At 33.6% G+C, this 22,200-nt stretch overlaps 1 protein-coding gene across 1 annotated transcript; it reads right to left on the bottom strand.

Annotated features, from left to right (window-relative positions):
- Positions 1-3,802: 3,802 nt before the first annotated feature.
- LOC134685079 (uncharacterized) lies at positions 3,803-21,357 on the bottom strand. Its single transcript, XM_063544489.1, has 5 exons — positions 21,262-21,357; positions 18,995-19,068; positions 17,727-17,812; positions 16,387-16,481; positions 3,803-5,510 (listed from the first exon to the last, which is right to left on the bottom strand). The coding sequence occupies exons 2-5, from the start codon at positions 19,055-19,057 to the stop codon at positions 3,952-3,954; spliced, it is 1,803 nt and encodes a 600-aa protein (XP_063400559.1). The 5' UTR covers positions 19,058-19,068; positions 21,262-21,357; the 3' UTR covers positions 3,803-3,951.
- Between the last annotated feature and the right edge of the window lie 843 nt (positions 21,358-22,200).

Here is a 22,200-nt window from a genome sequence, read left to right as displayed (position 1 = left end):
AAATATAAAGAATACAAAAGAGTTGTCAAAAATTTACTAAGAACGACAATAACTCCTTCAGGGGTCAATTGACCATTTCGGTGATTTGACTTTTTTGTAGAGCTTACTTTGCTGAACAATTTTGCTGTTTCCAGTTTATCTCTATCTATTATAATATTCAAGATAATAACAAAAAAATGTAAATTTTACCTAAAATTACCAATTCTAAGACAGCAACAGGTTGTCAGATGCATCTGATAATTTTTGGGCAGATAGGTCTTGACCTGATGAACATTTCATACCGTTAAAATTAGTTTTAAATGCCTTAATTTCAGAGCTTTAAGCCAAAAACTGCATTTTATCCTATGTTCTTTTAAGATGGCCATATTGGTTGATGGGCGGGGTATCAAGATATATTTTTTATTTTGAACTAAAAAATCCAAGGATGATTTAGACCAAGTTTTGTTTCATTTGGTCCAATTATTTCAGAAGAGAAATGTACATATCTCCTTAATTCCATATGATAGTAAGTCCTACTAACTATTGAAAATGTGTACATTTAATTTTTTTCTAGCTCCTCTCGTGTGAAAGCAGAACCTTTTTGGTCACTATTTATGTGTTGCGTCTAAATAAGAATTGTAACACTTTATAGTGACTGAACAGGTGAAACAAATACTTCTTAGGAAACAGAAAAAGAAGACAACTTGAAACAGCACAGCCATGCCAGTATATGTATGTATAAAACTCAGATCAGAATAGCATGGACAATGTGTTAGTTCTGTGTCCTTGTGAATTTATTGTGAGGAAAGTTATCAATAATTCTGCAGATAATGAAATTTATTCAAGTGTTTTGTACATTGCTGTTAAAATTTTCACACAATCTGTGAAACATTCAAACAAGCTAAACTGAATTTTTATTACTGAAATTTTCAAACATTGACAAATGTTTTATTTACCAAATAACTCATGTGTTTCTGTGAGAGAAAAAAAATCATGTTCAATTTTTGGAATTAAAGGGAAAGAAGATCCTTTTCTCGCTCTGGTGCATGTCAATTGTGAATATATACTTACGGTTACCAAATATATTTTCTTTATCATGATACTCACATCAACATTATCAAGAAGTACACGTACATCATAGGAAAAATGCACAGACTACAGATAAAATGTTTAAAACACCATATTTTGAGTGCATCTCCTGCCAAATCTGTACTAGATGAGTATAATTGATGTAAATAAGGTAATTTTTGGAAGAAAAACCCAAAATAAAAAAATAAAAATACCTCCAATAATGTACTATAACCCCAAAATCAATTCTATCTTCCTTTTGAGTTTTGTGTATGAACCTCCTGGTAAAATTTCATGGAATTCCATTTACTTAACTCAAGTTATTGTCTGAAACCAAATGTGTTTTTTTTTAACATGCTTGTATTTCCCATTTCCATTCTCAATTTTTTTTTTGCTATCATATAAGAACTTGAAAAGTAAGCTACATTATGTACATGTAACAAAAAAAATATATGCAAGAAATGACATAAAACTGACTCTGAATTAAATAGTACATGTCAGATAGTGATGTAGAACTCACATACTGAAGATGATCAGAAATACAAATGTTTTTATTTTTTTTTACCGAAGCCCTTCAGCGCTATCATTTAAAATTATTTAGTCAAAATTTAACACTAGTATTAAGGTTTATCATAACAAATTGGCAAATACAGTCTTATTATCACCTAAAAAATACTGTGTACAGACTGACATGTGCGGTTTGGGAAGTTTTTATGTTTTTAGATATATAAAAGTTAAATTTAATTTGCATATCTGAAAGATAAAATCATTTTTTGGCAAAGATCTGGATTCAAAATATTTTTTTGTCCTATGCTTTTTTATTCATCAATTTGGGAATCAGAATATTTTTTTCAAGAAAAATAGCATTTTCCATCTGAACTTATAATTTTATTTTAGATATAAACAAAACGTTATTGTAGCCTTGGACATTCGTTCTGAACATGCATGAAATATTTGCCACTGAACGTGAAACCACCAACAACCAATCAATATCTAGGACATTATAAAGCTGGCATTTAAGGTAGCGCCTTCCTCATATTAGGGAATATAAGTTAGGGGGAAAGAAACCAACGTTTTGTTCTGTACTGGTATTTCTATTTATATCGGAGCACTTTCGCTTGGAATAAATTGGCTCCATTCTGAAACAAATATTCTCGCAGATATTTACAAAAATATTTAAAAAATTAAATGTTGAGATCTTTACATTATATTTACAAAAAAACGATGCGGGAAATGGACATGATTTCATTTCCGGATGCGGGAAGCGGGAATATAATAAAAAAAAAAATCTGGTTTGAAAAAAATAGGTGCGGGCGGGTCCGTCGAACAAGGAATCAAATTGGTGTGGCCTAATGCTTTCATTTACTTCAGGGGTCCAACAACCTATATACAAGCCAAAAACCATATAAATATTATTTGAATTGGACCCTAAAGTAAAAGAGTGCTATAATGCTTTCATTTACTTTAGGGGTCCCACAACCTATACACAAGCCAAAAATCATATAAAGATTATTTGATTTGGACCCTAGAGTAAAAGAGTGCTATAATGCTTTCATTTACCTTAGGGGTCCCACAACCTATACACAAGCCAAAAACCATATAAAGATTATTTGATTTGGACCCTAGAGTAAAAGAGTGCTATAATGCTTTCATTTACTTTAGGGGTCCAACAACCTATATACAAGCCAAAAACCATATAAAGATTATTTGACTTGGACCCTAAAGTAAAAGAGTGCTATAATGCTTTCATTTACTTTAGGGGTCCCACAACCTATATACAAGCCAAAAACCATATAAAGATTATTTGATTTGGACCCTAAAGTAAAAGAGTGCTATAATGCTTTCATTTACTTTAGGGGTCCCACAACCTATACACAAGCCAAAAACCATATCAAGATTATTTGATTGGGACCCCTAAAGTAAAAGAGTGCTATAATGCTTTGATTTACTTATCATAAGGGGTCGCACAACCTATATACAAGCCAAAAACCATATACAGATTATATATATATATTTGATTGGGACCCCTAAAGTAAAAGAGTGCTATAATGCTTTCATTTACTTTAGGGTCCCACAACATATACAAGCCAAAACCATATAAACAGTTTTAATATAATGGACATATTTAAGCCTATAATATATAAACAATCAATACAATAGAATATTATTTAATATATCAATTACAAAATGTATTCAAACACATGTATATAGTGGGACCCTCCATTTTTCAACAGTAATGTTGGGACCCCTAAGGAAAAGGAAGGCCAGATTTTTTATTCATCAATTTGGGAATCGGAATATTTTTTTCAGGAAAAATACTATAACCCTTCTGCCTTTTCCAGTTCAATGTTTGTTCCCTAAACATTATCCATCTGAACTTATAATTAAATTTTAGACATAAACAATACGTTAATTAGGGAGGGGGGTAGGAGGGGTCCTGACCCCGAAATCCCGGGCTTAAAAAAACGAAATCCTGCAATCCCGGACTTAAAAACACGAAATCCCGATGTCCCGAAATTCGAATATAGAATTCCCGGATCTCGAAAGGGTCAATCCCGAAATCCCGACCTAAAAACACCCGATCCCGGAGTCCCGATAAAGGTCCTATCCCCCATCGTTAATGTAGCCTAGGACATTCGTTCTGAACATGCATGAAATATTTGCCACTAGACGTTAAACAACCAACAACCAATCTATATAGAGGACATTGTCTTAGTATAAAGCTGGCATTTAAGGTAGCGCCTTCCTCATATTATTGAAAATTCTTGTACGGTACACAATAGAATTCAATTGTCATAAGTCTGGTCTTATTCGATGATTAATACTTTAATAAACAATAAAGGGGGATCATCGAGAAACTATATCCCTCCACAGCGAAAGGCGATTTTCGAGAAATTATATCCTTTATGGATGGCCGTACGGTATAAAATAAGTGTCAGTTCCGATTTCTTTAGTCAATCCTGTTATTCCAGTCTCAGAAAAAAAGCGACATCTTGTTACTTTATTCTCTATCCCACGATGGAAGGTATATGCCACACAGTGTTCATCATTAAAACATAGGCTATAACATCCGTCTGGGGTATTTATATTTTTTGTGTCCGTATCCGATGACCGCTGAGCTCCAAAAACAGTTGTGTTCACCATTATCATCTTACTATTGATTTTTGATATGAACATCATTGTTTCCCATTCTTTATCTGTTTTATCAGTCTCAGCTCTTATTTTATACGACGTGTCGGAGTCATTCTTAAAGACATTATTAAACATATGACAGACCAGATCAGCAGTGACACACAGCGGACATATTGTTATAGCTTCACAGTCACTCAGCTGAAGACACGTGTCGATGCACTGACGATTTGTTGAAACTTTCTGTTCCTTAAAGTGTGCAAAGAGTCTTGTTTTCTTCAAAACTAAACCTGGAGGTGGTATCTCACATGAATCTAGCTGTCCAAGATCTTTAAGATAGTCACAGTATTCGGCTTGGTACTTTTCAATGTTTAATGATACTCTTTGATAGTTTACGTTTAAACCTGCCATATAAGTTTCAGTGAATAAGTTGTCAATTGACTCTAGTTTATACTTCATAGGGACTGGGGTTTCCTTAACGGTAGATGCCCACGTTGTTGCGTCGCCGTTTGCAGGAGGTGGGGCACCTACGGTAATAACTTTCGTTTCAATATTTTTTGAAATTTTTTCGACTTTTTCTCTTTCTTCTCTTGCAATATTAAATCCTAAGCCGACATTAATCTTGGAAAAGATCTCTCCAAAAAAGCCGAAATTATACCCTTTTTGCTTTTCAGAAATAAATGTTGAAGTTTTCATTTTATGTTCAAATGTATATCTTGCTCCAAACGTAGTATAAATTTGAAAATGAGTTCCATAAGTTTCGAAAAAATTAAAATAGATTTGTTGCTCGTCGGTTGCTGCAAGTTTATGTATCCATCTTATAAAAGAGTCGGAAAAGGGAGGAGCTTGATCCGTCATAAGTTTACTGAAATAGTAATTACATTCAGCAGTAGAAAGTATGAAAACTGACTTACTGGTCGATAATTCATTCGATGAATCCTGATACCCACCACTAGCTGAAAATGCTCCACTGGTTTTGGATTTTTTACCTCCTGACGATTTTGTCGGTGGACTTGCTTTTGCGCTTGCTGAGAGTGACAAAGATTTTATGAGTTCATATCTTGTTTGTATCGTTTCAGAAGTGAAAGCCGTTATACAGGAAACATCCGGAACGATAACCAATCCTCTGGGAACAAAGTACCTACAATCTGAAGTCTGGAGGCCTTCACTATAATCTGCTTTAAAAATTGGCAAAGTTAATCCTGGGTCATGTCCTATATGAAGTGGATATCCTTTTAAAATGTTATATCCAAAGAAAGCATAGTCTATATCGGGAAATGTTCTTTTGAATTGAGTTCCCTGACATTTCTGTAAGTGATCTTCATTCCTCATACCTGAAAATATGGTAGTATGCTTTTAAAATAGTAATAGATCCTTTGTAAAGAAAAAAGTGCTTAAATAGCATAATTGCATGAAGTTCAATAGAGCTATTTAAATCAAAAATGATAACCTATACAATAGCAAGTCCTTCCCCTCCACTAAATAACACAAGAAATAAGTTTTCGACAAGCATGTTCTATATAACATGTATAAGTATAAGAGTTCAATAATTCTTTGATATCAAAATAAAACTAGAGGCTCTAAAGAGCCTGTGTCGCTCACTTTGGTATATAGACATATAAAACAAGGCACACGTTCCAACATTGTAGACAAGAATAGACCATGCCAAAACTTTCGTTTTTGTTGATATTGTATAAATAATCTTTTAGTCTGTTTAGTTTCTCTGACTTATCAATAGATATTGCCTTGCTGATAATTTTTGTGATTTAGATTTGTTTTTATCTATCATTATGAGGCATAATAGAAGAAAAATGTTCCTTTCTAAATATCATAGTTTAAGTGCTAAACGGCAAAAATGAAACAAAAAAGTATCGTAAAATTTTGCATCCATGAGCAGTAACTCCTATAAAAATGTGTCTAACAATTTTGTGGTATATATGGACAGTTGGTAGAGCTCATTTTTCTGAGCATATGTTTTCCTTTCAGATTTTCTCTATTTATTACGGTTAAAAAATAATAGACAAAACTTGCTTTTTACCCTATGTTCTTCTTTAAGCGATGGCAGACCAATTGTTTGGTAGACAGGGTTATCTGACATTGTTTAGCTAGAGACCTTAATGATGATTGTGGCCATGTTAAGTTACATTTTCTTATAGTTTCAATTCAGAGGAGAAGATTTTTTTGTAAAAAAATATAAAGAATACAAAAGAGTTGTCAAAAATTTACTAAGAACGACAATAACTCCTTCAGGGGTCAATTGACCATTTCGGTGATTTGACTTTTTTGTAGAGCTTACTTTGCTGAACAATTTTGCTGTTTCCAGTTTATCTCTATCTATTATAATATTCAAGATAATAACAAAAAAATGTAAATTTTACCTAAAATTACCAATTCTAAGACAGCAACAGGTTGTCAGATGCATCTGATAATTTTTGGGCAGATAGGTCTTGACCTGATGAACATTTCATACCGTTAAAATTAGTTTTAAATGCCTTAATTTCAGAGCTTTAAGCCAAAAACTGCATTTTATCCTATGTTCTTTTAAGATGGCCATATTGGTTGATGGGCGGGGTATCAAGATATATTTTTTATTTTGAACTAAAAAATCCAAGGATGATTTAGGCCAAGTTTTGTTTCATTTGGTCCAATTATTTCAGAAGAGAAGATGTTTTTAATAGCTAACGGACGACGACAACGGTCTTTTGGGCCAGGTGAGCTAAAAATATGAAGGTTATGAGTAATTGCTGTATTCTAGATCTGTTACACGAAATGATTTATCCAGAGCACATGATATAAAATATAAAGTTGTGGAATGAGAGTACACATAGACAAGCTAAAATTGGCACCGACATGATAAAATCATATGCAATTCATACGAGAAATTTCACTCGTTTCAATGGGTGTGACGTTAGCAACCGGTTCGTTATTTGTTAAGCAATATCCAAACGGCTGCTAGCAGTCAGTTCGATATTCATAATTTTGTTGAAAATCATATAAAAAAAACTAAATAACTTTAAAAGCATGTTTTTTTGATAGTTCATAGGGCTGATATAAAGATACGTAGGGAATCGCTTAATCGCGCTTTAAAATGACTTCTTCAAGCTGTCATAAATGCTCGTGGTCCTCGAATATAAACCTTTTTCTGAGTTGCTTATTTGTCGTTATGTAATATAGATGTTTATCAATAAAAGAAAAACCTATAACTCTAGAGACAAGGGTGAGACCCCCTGATCTTTCAATGTCCATACTATTCAAGTAAATCATAGACTCTGTATAGAAAAAGATTGTATTAGTCATCTTCGATATCTACGGAGGGCTTAGATTGTCATTTTGTAAGTAAAACATTGTCATTATTTATGGACAGCGCGCACATGGCAATGATAAGAGGCCCCTGGTCTCTCAATCTTTCCAATATTAGTTATGCAGACATTAAGTCAATAGGTGGCACGTTAGTATTTCCTGACCATAAGGGATAATGATAGCCTTTTTAGAATTTTCACCACTTTCTAACACTGCAAAAAATTCTACATTCACAGTTAACTGAAGTACTTTCATTTTACCATTCAGAAATGAATTTGTATATGTACCATGACCGTTTACTTTTTTTGCTATTTTTAAAATCCTAAGACCACTAGTACTTTTAGGTCTTTTATGGTGCAGTGAATGCAAAATTTAAAAAAATTCTCAAAAATTCATTTTCATCTGTATATAAAATTATTTCATATTTTTCTACACCTGATTCATCACTCAGTTTGGGAAAGTATGTTCAGTTGATACTGTATTTTTTGTCCTATCACACTGTTTAGATACATTTACCTAAGTAGGGTACACAAAAGAGCAACCTAAATTCTGGAAAGCAAATACTACCGTGCCACCTTAACCAAGACATAACAAACTTGAAACCAGTCATGACACCTATGATGCATAGACTTCTTATTTTGGAACATATTACAATAAAGAATACTTGTCTGCACTCATTTCTTTAAAATGAAACATTACATCCCTACCCCATCTGGCAGATTTTCACTTTTTTTTCATCTTACCATTTTTACTTAAGGAGTGAACAAAACCCAAATATATGATGTTTCAAATCAACACAGAAGTCAAACATGATGATTCAGGAGGAATCAGTGGATTGCCAACTCTGTTTATGGTTAATCTGACTGAAAGAAACAGTTTTAGCACCAAATCATGAAAACTGGTATTAAAGTCCATTCCACATTTTACAGCATGCCTTATATTTCTTTAAACATTTTCAGATTATGAGAATAGTACAACAAGAGTCTTTAGATTGCAGTTAACTATTATTCCAAAATCTGTTTGACAATACATGTACTAGAACACATCTCTAAGTTGACTGTATGTCTATTTCTCATGTATGCATTAAGTTGAATTATGTCCCCTTACATAATCAATTTGCCTTTATTGTGCTTTTCACTGTCAGAAAATCTTAACAACTAATGGTATTTGCATGGAAAATGAATAAACCATTTAATCTTGCTGATATAACATCATAAATACATTCTTTGTCAAAAATAAGGTCTATTCAATGTAAAGAAACCCCTATTTCTATCTCTATTTCAGAACAGTATGAGAGCTTAATGAATAAGTAAGGACCCCTTAACCACTTACTAGTTCCCCAAAAGCTCCAACTGGTGTCATGTTACACCAGAACTACAAATTAAACCTGAAGAAAACTAGTATAGCTGTAATTGTGTTGAAAAAAATAAGAAATTATGCAATTTATTTATTCGGTGAAAATAATAGGATGTACATGCAACCGAAGAATGTCGCGTCTCAAATTTCAGTGGTTGCAAATGTGTCTGACACTGGGAAAAGTCAAAGCGAGCATTTATAATTAAAAATGTAGTGCAAGTTACATAAAAATAATGAATTTCTACTTTCTAGGTAAATTTTTACATTATTACCTACAAATCATGCAAAATTTGCTGAATCAGCAATTTTTACTCTCAGGGGTGGAATTTAAGGCTTGTTTTTATTATAGTTGCCCTTAATCAACTTTGTATTGATAAACTTACAAATTGCATAGGTAAGAAAAGTTCCTTTATTGATTTAGTGTAAAAATAAATATCCCCCTTAAGGTGGCACGGTAGTATTTCCTGACCATAAGGGATAATGATGGCCTTTTTAGAATTTTCACCACTTTCTAACACTGCAAAAAATTCTACATTCACAGTTAACTGAAGTACTTTCATTTTACCATTCAGAAATGAATTTGGATATGTACCATGACCGTTTACTTTTTTGCTATTTTTAAAATCCTAAGACCACTAGTACTTTTAGGTCTTTTATGGTGCAGTGAATGCAAAATTAAAAAAAATTTAAGTAGGGTACACAAAAGAGCAACCTAAATTCTGGAAAGCAAATACTACCGTGCCACCAATAGGTAGGTTCAAACGTGACTAAAATGAATTTGGGGACACTTCCTGTCTTCTAGTTTACGGAATGCCCAAGATGCCAGTTGGATATTCAAAACATATAGCGAAAACCTACACGAGACCGTTTAATCAAGGTTGAGACCCCTTGGTCTCTTAATGTCCATAAATTTCAACCAAATCATTGACTCTGTATATACAAACTTTAAGGTTGTATCAGATGGATTTTCCAGAATAACGCCATCTTCAATATCTACGAAGGGCTTAGATTGTCACTTTATAGCCAAAAAATGTCAAAATCTTAGGACAAAGGACACAGGGTAATGGTGAGAGCCTCCTAATCTCTCAATCTTTCTAATATTAAAGAAAGAAACACATCTACTCTGGAAAATTCATCTACTATCTTGATTTGAGATGCTCGATTTTGTTGTCGGTAAATCTGAAGCAAAAGTGTACAGAACTCCAGATAAGAATTCACAAATTGGGATTTTTACCCACTTTTTTCTTATGTAATTGGGTGATAAAGTTTTTTAATTGCATTATCAATTCCATTCACGCCTCAAATTAATATCCAATTGGATGTTTCACCACCAAGCTCCTTAAATATTGGATTTTTTCATCCAAACAATATTGAATAGATAGGCAATATCAACGCCAGATGTTTTTCCACCGTATATGTGTTTCTTTCTTTGTATATGTGCTAGCTGTTTTATTTGGTTTATTCACTGACCAGCAATTGTAGGTTTAAATTTCCTGTTTCAAACATCTGCCAGTTTTGGATTTTCTCACAACTTTTATAAACTGTAAAAAAAACGGATATGTGTATTCACAGGCACTCGTCTCAGATTTTTTTCTTTCCTATATACCTTTACATAAAAAAATCTGAGAAGAGTGACTCTGTGTGTATTCACACATTAACCTTAAAATGAAGAAAAAATTTGATATAAACTCTTAGTCTAATTATACTTGATGTTTTTGTTTTATTCAATTTACATAAATCTGGGTTAATTCTCATTGTTTAAGGCCCTACGGTGACCTATAGTTGTTTATGTGTGTGTCATTTTGGTCTTTTGTGGATAGTTGTCTCATTGGGAATCATACCACATCTTCTTTGTTATAAGCTGTCCCTAATTGGAACTTTTGGTTTATGATGCTGTCCAGCTACATATTTATATGATCATGTCATAATTGATTTGGCCTTTCACTTTTTCCAACTGGTTTCGTTTTTGACGACAAAACCAAGTGTTTATTAGCAATGTTCTCGATAAGATATACAAACACGCCTGTGCGTTTAAAGGACGCGTCCTAAAACACTGGCTGAGTCTTGTTATCATCATAACTTTCCCTCAGCTATTCAAAAGAAGCTGAAAACATGCTTCTATTCAATATTTTTACCGGACATTCACTTTCGTTGTAATTCAATGTATGATAAATCCCGAGCAATTCGAAAAACTATGACATTATGACATACGCTAATTGGATAAACCCCAAGAAAATGGAATGTAAAAATATGAGACGACTGTAAACAGATCAGAGTAAATAACGAAAATAATAGTCAATAAAAGGGTTGAGCACTCATGGTTTTGGCATATACTTGGGTTTTCTCTTGAATTGATTGGGTTACTGGACCCTGCAATGGGCAATTGCATTGTGTTTTTCTATTATTTGTATTGCGTGATCACGCAAATACGCAGCTTATCTGAAGCCCTGATTAAATTAACTTGTATTTGATAATGTATGCTATGGTCGACTCTCTTTTATTCGTTTTTTTTTTATTTTTGAAACTTTCGGTCAAAGGCACGATTGTGCTCTTTATTATAACATGTGTCTGGCATTAGTTAAAATACCATGAAATGATCAATACGTATGGTTTTGCATCATTTATCTTCTAGCTTCAGAGGACATGGAGGGCCAAAAAAAAACTTGCTTTACAAAAATAGCCTTGTGTTTTGCTTTTCAGCTGTTTTAAATGTTGTCTGTAGTACACTTCATTGTTTTAGGGGTGGGATTAGGTGGTCAAGGTCACATACAATAGCAGTTCATCTACCGTACCAATATCATGTCAGGGCTACCTTCCACACGCGCCAAGTGCATTCGATTCGGTTATGAATCGACTAGGAATGTCATTTGTCCTGTAGATGATAAGTGGTCTTTCACAGGTACTCCAGATTTCACAACCAATAATATTCGGCCTGTATAATAGCCTACAGTGCTGAAACAACAACAATCAGCAAATTCTAGTAACGTCTCTTCAATACATTGAAATTAAACAGGTTGACTACTTCACGTACTGTAAACCAACTAGGGGACTGACCAAGCCAACAATTTTTCAAGTTTAAAGGACCACCCTACTTACAGGCGAATTTATGGCTTTCAGGAAAGAGAAATGTTTGTTCTTTAATTTTTGCCTGGTCGTAGAATTGAAATATGGTGCATTTTTTTTACAAATCTAAATAAGGTCAAAGGTTAGTGATTGAGTTTTTCACTATTGTCAATTTATTTCACAAGAGGTAATACAAAGTCTCCAAATAATATCTGAAAAAAAGTAAAAACACAAAAATACTGAACTCCGAGGAAAATTCAAAAAGGAAAAATCAAATGGTAAAATCAAAAGTCCAAACAAATCTAATGAATGGATGACAACTGTCATATTCCTAACGTGGTACAGGCATTTTCTTGTGTATAAAATGGTGGATTGATGCTAAACAAGAAATTCATAATGAAATAAACTGTGACACTTCATTTTCAACTTAATTTTAAAATAATGAAACCACCAAATTCCCATTTTGAGGGTAATTTAGACTAGCAACAAAAAGAAAACAGGAACTGGAACAGCCAACTCTCAATTCATAAAATTGAGAATGGAAATTAGGTATGTATCAAAGAGACAACAACCCGACCATAGAAAAAACAACCGGAGAAGGTCACAAACAGGTCTTCAATGTACCGAGAAATTCTCCCACCCGGAGGCGTCCTTCAGCTGGCCCCTAAACAAATATATACTAGTTCAGTGATAATGAACGCCAAAATAATTTCAGTTTGTTTTTACATCGCATAAAAGGAAGTATACTGAAATAGACCCTCAATGAAAACCGAGAGCAAGCCGTTTTTACCCTCTAACCAATCAGAAAATTAGAGTTTTCGGAAGGTATGATCACTGGTTTAGCAATATGAGAGTTCATCCAAATTTACGTATGAAGCATTGTACGTGTGATGTGCTATAAAAACGTGTTTTCGTATTGGGTAATTTTCACACGACTGGCATCCTTTGTGGAGGCAAACTCCACCTTTAGCTTGCTTGTTTAGATCATTTTGAAGATACCGGAACTTTCTCTTCAGATCATACAATGAGGCAAAAATGCACTTCCAATGTTAACTGCGAGATCTGATCACCCGTTTGAAAACTTCCACCAGCCCAGTTATCAGCACTACGGTGTTGACTTTAACATTAATTATATAGATATAATAAACCGTTACAAAAGTATTAATTATTCGAAATACTAAGGATTTTCGTATTCCAGGTGAACACTACTTTGACCGTTTTTGGCACAACTTTTAGGAATTTTTGTCCTCACTGCTTTTCAACTTTATACTTGAGTGGCTTTTTAACTATTTTGATCTGAGCGTCACTGATGAGTCTTATATAGACGAAACGGTCGTGTGGCGTATCAAATTATAAACCTTATACCCTTGATAAATAGGGTCATAACTTGGAAGATTGAAAGGAGAGCAGTTTTTCTTTTCAAGGAGGTTAATTATATCAATTATACCAGATTTAAAACATTTCCAAAAAGTACCATTATCCCCTTTTAACCTTTAGAATCTTTAATATTGGTTTTCTCTGTAACCGTATCACTCCAAATACTATTAAAAGCTCCATGTTTATGTCTGATTGAAAAATTCAACTGAAGTAAAGACTGTTTTTTTTTCCTTTTCAAACAAATTCAATATACCCAATATGTAGAAAGGTTTCCATCTAAAATAGTTAGTCGGATTGGTAATGAAAAAGCATCGCAACATTGCAGCTACCATTTGCAAATGTAAAAGCCACAACCCATTCCGTTCAGCCCTAATGTTCTATAACAATATCTCAACTGCATGAAGAACCATATCTCAAAATGCGAAGGCTGATGATAGATTACAAGAGTTACAAGAGTGTATTCTGAATTCTTCAAATAATGGCAACATATATTCTTTACAATTAGATCAAAAACAAATGTTAAATACCTCAGCGCTTTTGTGTGTTTTAGTTAATGTAATGTGACAGTCAACGAATGCTTCCATACATTTGGTTCCATATTAATTAAACGATTTTCGTCTTCATACCAATTGAAGAATGCTTTTAAATTAAACAAAAGACCCGTTAGAGCTAGCCGCTTTTACCAAAGTTGTTTCTCGAACACGTCTGGTATAGACTCATAGGCGGATTCAGGGGGAGGGGGGGTAGGCTTGGCATCTTTAACCGGAACATCAGCTACAGACAAAATGTGTTCAGTGCTTTCTGCAGAAAATGGAATCGAATCTAAGTTTTGAAGAAGTTTTGTCTCGAAAGATGTCGCAAAAATAAAAAGACAACAGATATATCTCAGTTGTTCATGAATGAAAAAAACACAATCTTAAAATAAACATAAGGATAGCGAGGAGGTCCATACCATTCTGTTGGCTTGTCGAAAGGTAAACATGCCATTAGATTGGTATTTGAATCATTCAACGTCAAATATCTTTCTATTCCCCGTTTAACCTCTATTGAACTCGCGTGGGCGTTTGATGATTCGTTCTGATACTGAAATACAACTCTACCCATGGAGTGAAATGTATATTTACCTTCGATTGTTTCAGCATTTCAGTCAATATTTTCTGCTCCCTCCTGTATAATAGCTTAAACATAAACATATTTATAGTGGATTGGGAAACGAGTTTTACAACTTTTCTAAATAGAGCAATACCATTAGGTACATAGGACATGTAATGGGTGCTGTGTAAAACAGTTATGTCTTTCTTTCGAAAAAGAAATTACGGCATCCATTTGCTTAATTAGTCCGATATCTACGTACTTCAGAATAGGATGCACAAAAGCAATGAGAGTATTTTTAGAAGCCAAACTCATGGTGTGAAGGAATACCAATCAAGTTAAGATGATCTTAACTTGATTGGTCGGATGGAGTTAACAGGTTTATGTTTGAAGCAAGTATGCATTCTGTTATCGCCAGTTCGTCGACAGGATGTTTAGAAACATTACTACAAACTGCCAATGAGAATTAGAATAACGAGGTGGGCCATACCATATTCATTCAACTATAATGCAACGTTAAAAATCCACATTAAGGGCATACGATGCAGTTACAGGGAAGGTAATGACGTTGCTAACGTAAAATGTTATTTTCGCGCCGTCAAACTGTGACATATCGAGAAAAAGATGCATTTTTCGACTGATTTTTATCATTCAAACTGATTTAATTTGAAAACAAGTTCATGGACCCCTATTTTTCAAAACGTCATTTTGTTTCATTTTGCAGGGAGATTATGTGACCCAAACTTTATAAAACTGTAAAAAGAGGATTTTTTTAAATTTTGATAAAAATGCAGTAAAAAAACGTTTTTCCTCAATTCATGAACATTTGATAAATATGAGTTATTTCTGAATAATAGTAACAAAATTTTGTTTTTCCATTTGAAAATTTGAAAAAAAAACAAATGTACCGCATGTAATGTCTCCGACTGGGCAAATAGTTAGCCTAAGGCTTTGCAAACAAATCATTTTTAGCCTGCAGGTTTGCCGGTCCATTAAAGTCGTAAAATAAGCATCTTTTCTTGATCTGTCACTCAACTTAACGTTTTTAGCAGATATTTTATTTCGCGTTTAGCCTTAACTAGCCCGCGATGATTAATATTTGCGTTTTTGTTTCAACTCGCAAAACACGTGAAAATTAATCGCTCGCGAAAATAAGTTAGTTTACAGTAAGTACAACAATTGCCAGCAGTCATTCAATGTCTAAAACGGACAGACAAACACACAACAGCAAGACGAGCATTCCAATCAATGAGGCAAATTTTCAGGTGTAATCACTGCACCATAAGACAAAAATCTATAAAAGCATTGTAAAACCTAACTGGATGAATGGCATGTTAACTTGTAAAAGTCACATCATATGATATTTATTAATCTGCCTTCATTTATATCTTTAACCAGTCAAAACAAATCTTTCCAAGTCTTATAAAAAAAAGTCATACTTCAACATGCGTTCTGTATTAACATAGAGATATCTAGCTACACGATGGAAAAGAGAGGTCCAGTGGCGGATCCAGAAATTTTCTTAAGTTGGGGCCCGCTGGCTGCCTAAGAGAGGTCCGATTTCGCCACGCTTCAGTGATTCCCTATATAAGCAACCAAAACTTTTCTCAAAAGGGGGCCCCCTAAATCCGCCTCTGAGGTCAAAGCAAATATAATACGGTATAGGACTGCAATGAAAGGAAAATTCAAAAGGAATTTCGTTCATCAAATGAAAAAAATTAAGGTCAAACACATCAAACGAACAAAAAAAGCCATATTCTTTATGCGGTACAGACAATTCCTTATGTAGAATATTGTAGATTAACATAGTTTAAAGCTAGCTAAATCTTTCTTGCAACTGTTTGACAGTCACATCAAATGCCATGGTTTAACAACAATGTTTGAGCAAGACAAACACACAGAGTTAAGAAAATTGCAATCAAACTGTTGAAAACCGGAAATGCTCTGATCGGTGCAGATGGGGTTGGAATTATTTTCTAGCAAATCATTATTCTAGACACTAAACACTAGACATGCACTTACCGACATTTAAGTCCATGTTTTGAACTGAACTGGCTAGCAGCTTTTCTGCATTATTTCCAGTAAGTGTTTGTTTTTCTACAGTTTTCTTTAATTCACTACAAATTAAGACCATGAAACATGTCAGGAAATCAAAACAAAAAGAAGCATTACATCGACACAATTACATATACTGTGGCATATGTGTCCTCAAAATCTTGATCACTTGTAGCTAAATACCGTCACAAATTTTATCAGAAAGACCATGACTCGAATATGCAGTATGAACAAAAATGATGTATCTGCAGAATTTGAGAAAAAAATAAAATTTCTAGCCTGTTTTTTACTTTGACTGTTAGTGAAATACAAAATTTTGCAATATGTCATGCGGTCAATTTTTGAGTGCCAGGATTTTAAGTTATGTTTTGATTCTGATTCTAGTTGATATTAGGGTAGGAAAAGCAGAGATACAAAGTAACACATAACGTTCAAAGTTCATTCAAGAAGATTACTTCATTAAAAGTTTCATTTTCGTCAGTATGATATTGTTCTATAATATGTCATTATGATATATTGCTATTATGAATTGCTATATACGTTGAACCACAAAAGTCAAAATCATTCAATCGCTTAGTGGAATCAACTATTTTTGGTTTCTTATAAATTCTATACATAACTGTTGGACTAGTTTAAATCTCATTCTATTTCTGAAATTTTGTTCTTACATACTTTTGATTTTTTAACCCTGTATGCTAACATTACCTATGTAAATTTTAAAATTGTTTGTATGCACATTGAACGACAAATTTATGTGACGTATAAAAAAAATTCTGACGTCAGACACTCAAATCAATCAATGTGTTCGTAGATAGTAGATGTTTTTGTGTTCCTTTTAAAATTGTTATACAATGATGACTGATGTACCCATATTATGACTATTTTATTTATTGTGTCTGTGTCAATGTATATATAATGGAATTTGATGAGCAAAGTGTTGATGAGACTGTCATTAAAGTGAGAGGGTAAGCGCTATAAAACCCGATTTAATCCACCATTTTCTACATTTGAAAATGCCTATACCAAGTCAGGAATGTGACAATTATTGTCCATTTGTTTTTGATGCGTTTTATTTTGATTTTGCCATGTGATTATGGACTTTCCAAATTGATTTTCCTCTACGTTCAGTATTTATGTGATTTTACTCTTCCTAAAAGGTCCACTAAAGACCTTTAATCAATTGTTATTATATAAAAACAACTATGAAGACACTCTTACTTTGTTCTATTGATTATTGATGCTGAACTTTAATCAAGCATCCTAATTTAAAGTGTCATTTAGGTGATATCCTTACTCTTAGGACTTACTTTGTTTGAGAAATGGAATATGCTATATAACATGCCAATACTAGTACGACAGCTCCAAGGAAAATCTTTATCAATTTGTAAAGCTTCTGGAATAAATAATAACATTTGGTAGTTGTAGAGGGCAGATAGCTAGATAATGACCTCAATCATGCTATCTAAAAACCAGGAAGTATCTAATTGGCCGTTTCAGAATCTAACAAATAATTGGTAATTTAAGTGTTCGTACTCTAAAATGCAAAAAAACGACGTTTTGGTGTACGATTTTGGAAATATTACCCAGAATGCATTAACTTCTTAAATGCCGAATAACAGGACACAATCTTCCGATATTTTTGACATGTGGATAAGTTCGTGGATTTAAAAGAAAACAAATTGATCTTCAAATACCTAAAGAATATGATAGAGTGGATAAGAACTGCGTTGTCTTAAAATTGTTTCTATTTAAAATAGAGCCGATGATGCAATTCGGGAGTAAAGAAGCAAAGATTGGTCGACACGAAGTATAAATCGTGTGTCAAGATAGAGTGATACGTTTATCTGGACTATTAACCTGTGAATAATACGTTTTAAAAAACTCCAACTCAGTGTGTGAATCTAGTACAAAGAAGAGTTTATGTGTATACCATATTAACATTTATCTTACCTCCTATGCATTTCTAGGAATATGATCGGTTAAAAGCTCCCTCGTGGAGACTGTTTATATTTGATATTAGGTTAGTTCGGAGGCGGGTCTCATTTCATACATGGTTAGTAGTGGAGTTACTCCCCTTTATAAAAACAAAACGGTGCTGAGAAAAACTCTCAGAGGCTTCAACAGACGAGGAAATTAATGATTAAGATGGAAATAAATTCATCAAACGCATTTAAACCTAACAAGTTGTTATTGTTGGCATCTGTTTTTGTAGGATCAATGAAAGTAGCTAGTTTCGTTATGCCAACAGTATCGAAGACTTTTTCATTTTGATAGGTCACTAGTCTAAATTTCACATGTTAAAATAGTCGGTAAGATGAATTCGTTACTTAGTGTACTAGTGACGTAATACGGTATATATGGGATCAGTAAATTCCACATAGGGTTAGAGCGTCGACGTATTGGGTCACTAGCACACTATGTAACTTATAGTATTCGTCATTTAAGATATGTGATTTCTGCCACGTCAAATGAAACACAAATTAATCGGCATTATTAACATTTCCATCTTGGACGAGCATCGAGAGATGATATCAAGGTTACCTTCTACATTGAATTCAAAAGTTTGAAGTTTTACCTTTTTAATTCCACCATGCTGTTTCTCGCTGTGTTGTGGTAAATTTGATGACGTTGCTTCCATGTCTTCACCATCTAGATATTGAACAAAAAACATTATGATTTAACAAACAAAAATAAAAATGTGTACGCAATTTATTTTTTTGTCAATCTCCAACTAGCTGTATTTTTATTAAGTACGCAATATCTCAAAAGGCAAAAGCAGTGCGTAGTTTGATACGCGTGCTCAAAAGCAGTGCGTTGTTTGATACGCGTGCTCAAAAGCAGTGCGTAGTTTGATACGCTTACTCAAAAGCAGTGCGTAGTTTGATACGCGTGCTCAAAAGCAGTGCGTAGTTTGATACGCTTGCTCAAAAGCAGTGCGTAGTTTGATACGCGTGCTCAAAAGCAGTGCGTAGTTTGATACGCTTGCTCAAAAGCAGTGCGTAGTTTGATACGCGTGCTCAAAAGCAGTGCGTAGTTTGATACGCGTGCTCAAAAACAGTGCGTAGTTTGATACGCTTGCTCAAGAGCAGTGCGTAGTTTGATACGCGTGCTCAAAATAGTGCGAAGTTTGATACGCTTGCTCAAAAGCAGTGCGTAGTTTGATACGCGTGCTCAAAAACAGTGCGTAGTTTGATACGCTTGCTCAAGAGCAGTGCGTAGTTTGATACGCGTGCTCAAAATAGTGCGAAGTTTGATACGCTTGCTCAAAAGCAGTGCGTAGTTTGATACGATTGCATTGATCAAATCCTGAATAGTTAAGGCAAGTATGGACTCAACACTCAAGCTTGGTATAGCTCTGAATTTGGATTGGGATTGAATATTTGAAACATCAAAGGTTTCTGACACAGATAGTTATTAATGTGACCAAAGAGATGAAAATTTTGAAATTGGTCTTGTGCTTTTTATAGTCCTATGAGTATATCCCATATTTAAAAACACGCTTATATATCTGATCATAAAAAAAGTATCAATATTTAGCATCTTTGTCACCCGCGAAGTCACAATGCAATTCCCTCGTCTTCACAATGGGCGGATTTCAAGGGTGTAGAGGATGGGACTGGATCGTAGCCAGTCTATCGAAAATTACTATTTAGACAATTTGGTGTAATTTACTGAGAGCTGGCTTAATCTTTTTGTAAATGATACCACGAAAAGTTAAATATACACTCCTTGATGATACCGACCTTCCAAAAGCATCATAAAACATGTGTCGTAGTGATAGAACTAATCGCGTCGGTGGTTGCTTGGAAGCGTATATAAAAGAACATTGTATCTGCGTCCATAGTTCCTCCTTGCAATTCGGTCGCTTCAAATGCGTCTGGTTAGAAATAAATTACCACTACTAAAAAATAAGCCATTTTCATATTGAACATTTTAAATACCCAAAAATCGTTCAAAACGAACTTTTGATAATTTTTATCATTCAATTCACCTTGCGCTTTCTGCTAAAAAAGACATTGTTCAAAATGGCGGTTTAGATATAGTCCAAAATATTAAAAATCTCAATGACAAAATTACAAATTTACTTCCTCAATATAGCCTGTAGTTAATTTATGAAAACACATATTTCACTAAAAATAGCTCTCAATTTTACATCTTATTATTGTTTGTTTACTCTGATATCGGTCCAACCTTTCTTGATGAAACGCGTTATCATTTTAATATGTACATATATGCCGCAGTGGTAACATGGTAACTATGAATCAAACAGACAACGCATTTCAGATATAAATTGGGGCTCTTTGTTCGTCACAGGTGATGTGGAAAAAATGCCATAAACATTTCAAAAGTTATTCTGAAATTTGCAGGGTAAGTGATCCCAAATCTGTTTATAAATGTGAAAAGCCGACCTCCATGGCAAACTATCAAATTAATATATATCCTAAAGAAAAATTTAAGTCCCATGAGAACACTTCCTATCAGTTGAGGGGGTAAGGGAGGGACAAAACCTACAAGAGGGACATTCAAACTCATAATTAGAAAACAAACTGTCTACGACATGTGTAAAAAATAAAAGGAAAACAGACAAATAATAGTACACAAGACACAACAAAGAAAACTAAAGACTAATCAACTCGAACCCTATCAAAGACTTGGGAGATATGAGGTGCTTCGAAAGAGAAGCAGATCCACATACCATTGTGGTACCCGTCGTGTAAGAAATAAAAGTAATAAAGCTGTTGAAAACGTTTATAATGTGCATCTGTCAGATATGTGTTTTATCATTGAGGAAAAGTGTATAGTTTTATATGTTGAATAAATCTTAACTGTAATTGCACTTACCGACCAAAAGATTTTTCTGTTATGAAGGTCTATTATACACCTTTTTGCAACAAAACTACTCTTGAGAAATTGGAATTACTTTACGTTATTTTCTCGGAAAACCGATATCTAAAAATAGCATTATCTTACACACTTGAAGATAAAATAGGTTGACCACAATTTGAAAATGACTAATTTCTATTTTTAAGTCATGTAAAACGAGACAAATAAGTGAATAAATAGACACATAATAATTTGTTTCATACTTTTTATGTGTTCCCTTCGTTACCCATGTTAACTGAATTGTTCTCAATTAAGTTAAAGTTAAAGAGACTACCACTTCCACCTAAACTACTTTAGATATAATACCCTTATTAGGTAATGACCATTCACTTCAAAAGTAGGTGTGGATTATGTTATTTTTTCCTAAAAGAAACATTTCAATCACCAATTTGTTGAGAAAACAAATATTGTCATCAAGCAGATGATAAAAAAAAACAATTTCTGAACCCATTTTTTCCCCCTATTACTTATTGTGTTATATTTTGTTCATTGTATACCGAGGAAAATTAAGAACGGAAGGTCTCCTATCAAATGACAAAATCAAAAGCTCAACCACATTATGGGATTACAACTGTTATATTCCTTACGTGGTTCATATATTTTTGTACGTTAAAAGATCTCTCTTGTATGACAATCTCATAAAATTCCATCATATTGTCGACGATGTGTGAATACAACAAACAGACGAAAAAAGGGAGCAAAATAGTAGTCAACATTTTGTTATAATCTTTAATCACTATAAAAACAATCTAATTATTTTACAAATAAACACAAAAGGGCATAAATACAAAGCATATAAACACAAATAAAAGACAACAATACAAAACATTTACCATAGCACCATTATGAAACAATGACGGGATTTACAAGTGTCGAGTCACGTCCAATGGATATCAC

This window comes from Mytilus trossulus, chromosome 9 (genome assembly GCF_036588685.1).
Source record: "Mytilus trossulus isolate FHL-02 chromosome 9, PNRI_Mtr1.1.1.hap1, whole genome shotgun sequence".
Lineage (NCBI taxonomy): Eukaryota > Metazoa > Mollusca > Bivalvia > Mytilida > Mytilidae > Mytilus > Mytilus trossulus.
Note: the sequence above shows the minus strand (reverse complement) of the source record. Positions and strands in the feature narration are given on the sequence as shown.